Source organism: Quercus lobata, chromosome 11, assembly GCF_001633185.2.
Source record: "Quercus lobata isolate SW786 chromosome 11, ValleyOak3.0 Primary Assembly, whole genome shotgun sequence".
Lineage (NCBI taxonomy): Eukaryota > Viridiplantae > Streptophyta > Magnoliopsida > Fagales > Fagaceae > Quercus > Quercus lobata.
Window position 1 is genome coordinate 36,807,064 of NC_044914.1, and position 3,534 is coordinate 36,810,597.

Consider the following 3,534-nt stretch of genomic DNA (forward strand, 5'->3'; position numbering starts at 1 on the left):
TACTTCAAATGCTACAGTAGTATTATCAGTAATTAATCGGTTACGAAAAAAAGTACTTTGTGAATCTGATATGACATTGGGCAAGATAAGTTTTAACCGATTAGCCAAGACTTTGGACACAATTCTGGAAATAACATTGCCTAAACTGATAGGCCTATAGACAGAGACACTTTTTGGATCATTTTCTTAGGTATCAAGACTATATGCGTATAATTCATCTTATGGAGCATATGACTCGAATTCAAAACAGAAAGCACAACATTAGTTACATCATTACCCACAATATTCGAAAAATTTTGGAAGAAAAATGGAGACATACCATCAAGTTCAGGTGATTTGGATGGATGCATATGAAAAAGAGCTTACTTAACCTCCTTTGGTGTAAACAGTTGAAGGAGAGTATGATTCATGTCAAGGGTAACCACTCTATCAACCTAGTCCAGGACAAGATCCAGATTAGTTGGAGTAATAGAAGTAAATAAATTCTTGAAATAATTTTCGGCTATCCTTGCAACATCATCTTTGGCTTTTCACCACCTCCCTTGATCATCCAAAATTCCTACAATATGATTTTTCCTCCATCTCTTACTTGCTCTCTAATGAAAATACTTTGTGTTCTTATCCCCTGTAGGTAACCAAATTTATCTAAACCTCTATCTCCAAAACAGCTCTTCCTAAAGAAGTAAAGCATTTATTTCATCTTTCACTCTTTGGATCACATCAAGATTATCTACATAATTCATTGCTATAAGAGTCTCTTGTTTTGACTCCTTCTCTTCTAATTTTGTCTTCGAGTAACCTAGTTGTCTACTCCATCCCACCAAAGCTATATGGCTCTTCTTGATTTTTTCAAATAATCTATACATCGGGCTACCCATGGAAATTTCACCATTCCAAGCTTCATGAATAATACCCTCACATTCTGGATGTGTTACCCATTTTTCCTCAAATCTCCTAGGGATTTTTTTCCTACAAGCTATTTGTGTATCAACATTAGTTGTGAGCATTATTGGAACATTATCCGAATAAGATGCTTGAAGGTGAACAACCTTGCTGCTTGGAAACAAAGCCCTCCACTCAATTGTAGCACATGTTTTGTCCAACCTTTCTTCAACAAATGCTTCTCCAGACCGACTATTCCTCCATGTAAATTTATTCCCATAGAAACCAAGATCAATTAAATCACTTTGCAGCAATACATTGCAAAACTCCTCCATATGTTGTATTGGCCTTGGAATTCTGCCTTGCTTCTCATCAGAGGTTAAAATCTCATTAAAGTCACCAACGCATAACCATGGTAACATGCTTTTAGAGTGTATATGTCACAAATATCCCCAAGATTCATGTTTACGATGCTCCTCCAGTCGCCCATAAAAACCTATAATCCTCCATGGTGAATTCAAATCATTCATAATATGTGCATCAATATGATTAAGGGAATAAGTCTGGATATGTAAGTCCACTTGTTCCTTCCACAACATGGCCAAACCACTAGCTTTTCGGACACAAGGGACAACAAACATCGATTGGTAATGTGGATTAGCTTAAATATGTTTCATCTCATCTACTGTTTCTTTTGTTTCCATAAGAAACAAAATTTTAGGAGCTTTTTCCCTCACCACATGAGAGAGAATAGTGGCTGCACAAAGGTTCCCAAGCCCCCGGCAGTTCTAACTTATAATATTCATTGTGCTCGGCAGGGCTAGGATCTAGCCTCCATCGTTTTGCTTGTTGAAATAGCATCAGAGACCTTAGAACGTTTTTTCAATCCAATAGTCTCCTTAGCATGAACCTCAACCTTATTTCTTCTTTTCTCTCCCACCCTAACATGTGGCTTGGATATTGCCTCAGAGTGTTTTAATTTTCTCCACTTACGCTTCTTAGGCTTGACAACTTCTTGTTGATCATGTGGTAAGGCATTCAAATCCATGTCACCCAGAATTTCGGTAGTGAGAGATATAGTTACATCCAAACTCTATTGCTTACCCGAGATAGGAACACTAAACAAGTTATCACCAATTATTACGGGATCAGGATCAATTGGAGAATCATCCGTAAGTGCCATGACAACTATGTTTTCAAAATTACTCCTCGATGGATTAGGAATTGTCACTTCATTCTCGCGCAAATCTGTGAAAATAGTTAACTGCTAATCCACAGTTTCCATAACCATCTCATGAACATCAGTGTTTGCTTATGGATTCTCTCGTATTGAAACAAAATTGTTTGGTGGTTGTGGCGGCAGGCTTCTATCACGGTGACAATCATTCTCTTCCATATTCTTCTTCAGCGGGCTTGGTGATTTATGTCGAGTTATATCCCTTGGCTTACGAAAGCCTACTCTTAGCCAGTCACCATACGGGCTATCTTCCCCATCCCTCTGCCTTACATTTAAGCAGACTTTCGATTCATGTCCTAAGAGTCCACAATTGAAACAAAGACCCACTAGGCATTCATATTGAAAAGCAAGTCACACTCTATCCCCTTCTGGACTAATGACTGGTGCTCTTCTTCGAATTAGTTTATCCAAAGGCATCTCAACCCTTATTCGTAGGAAGCGAGATTGATTAGATGATATGGCTTTACAATCAACATCAACAACTTTTCCAATGCCACTGCCAATATCCCGGCCAGCCTCTTCATTAATAAGATCAAATGGAAGTCCCCAAACTTGCACCCATATAGGAATGTGTAAAACACTAACCGAAAACATCGTCATCCCTTTTTCCCATCTCCTGAGAAGTAGGAGATCGTTATCAAAACTCCATGGACCATTATTCACCACCCACATTAACTGACTCTCCAATGCGAACTTAAATTGGATAAGCCCTTCTGCAACATCAGTAATCCTCAAATCTTGTCCAAACTTCCACACACTCCTTAAAAGATTTTTGGCTGCTCAAAGATTGATGGGTTTTGCAGTGAGAAACCGACAAATGAAACTAAGAGAGCGCTCCTCTAAAATTTTTTCATAATGTTCAAAGCAGACAATAATGGCTTCACCTTTAAGAAGAAGGTGAAATTGATTGTTCTTATATACTTTTTTTTTTTTTATATAATTGTTCTTATTGTTTTAAAAAAAAAATATTTTGTTCTTATTAATTTATTTCAAATTCAAATTTATATTTGAGATACCATTTTGGCATGCTCTATCATCAACAGCAGAGAAATTGTCAACCATCTCTCTGTCTCTCTTTTTTCCTTGCCATTCTCTCTTTATTTCGGGTTAATCAGAGTTAGGCTTTGTTTAATGATTTCTCACAATTTTTATATGATTTTGGTTTCTTATAGGCATTTGGTTGCTAAATATGTGTCGACACCTAGGCCTGAAACAGTAGAACCATGGGCCTTCGTTCGACCACTTGCCATGGTGAAGCTCCTGCGTGCGAGGGGCTCATTGGAGGCCCCTCTTGATAATGCAATTGGCGCTTGGTGTTTGCACGGAGCTTTGGGTGCTCTCTCTCTCTCTCTCTCTCTCTCTGTGTGTGTGCGGAGGAGGGTAGGTGTCTACCTTTGGCAGTGTGGTAGGAATCT

General features: G+C 38.3%; 1 protein-coding gene across 1 annotated transcript; it reads right to left on the bottom strand.

The window, feature by feature from the left end:
• Positions 1 to 674: 674 nt before the first annotated feature.
• On the bottom strand, positions 675 to 1,304 carry LOC115966798. Its single transcript, XM_031085955.1, has one exon. The coding sequence runs from the start codon at positions 1,302 to 1,304 to the stop codon at positions 675 to 677; it is 630 nt and encodes a 209-aa protein (XP_030941815.1).
• Positions 1,305 to 3,534: the final 2,230 nt, after the last annotated feature.

Coding starts and splice junctions, on each gene's coding strand:
- LOC115966798 (XM_031085955.1), bottom strand. CDS start 1,304: ATGTTACCATGGTTATGCGTTGGTGACTTTAATGAGATTTTAACCTCT.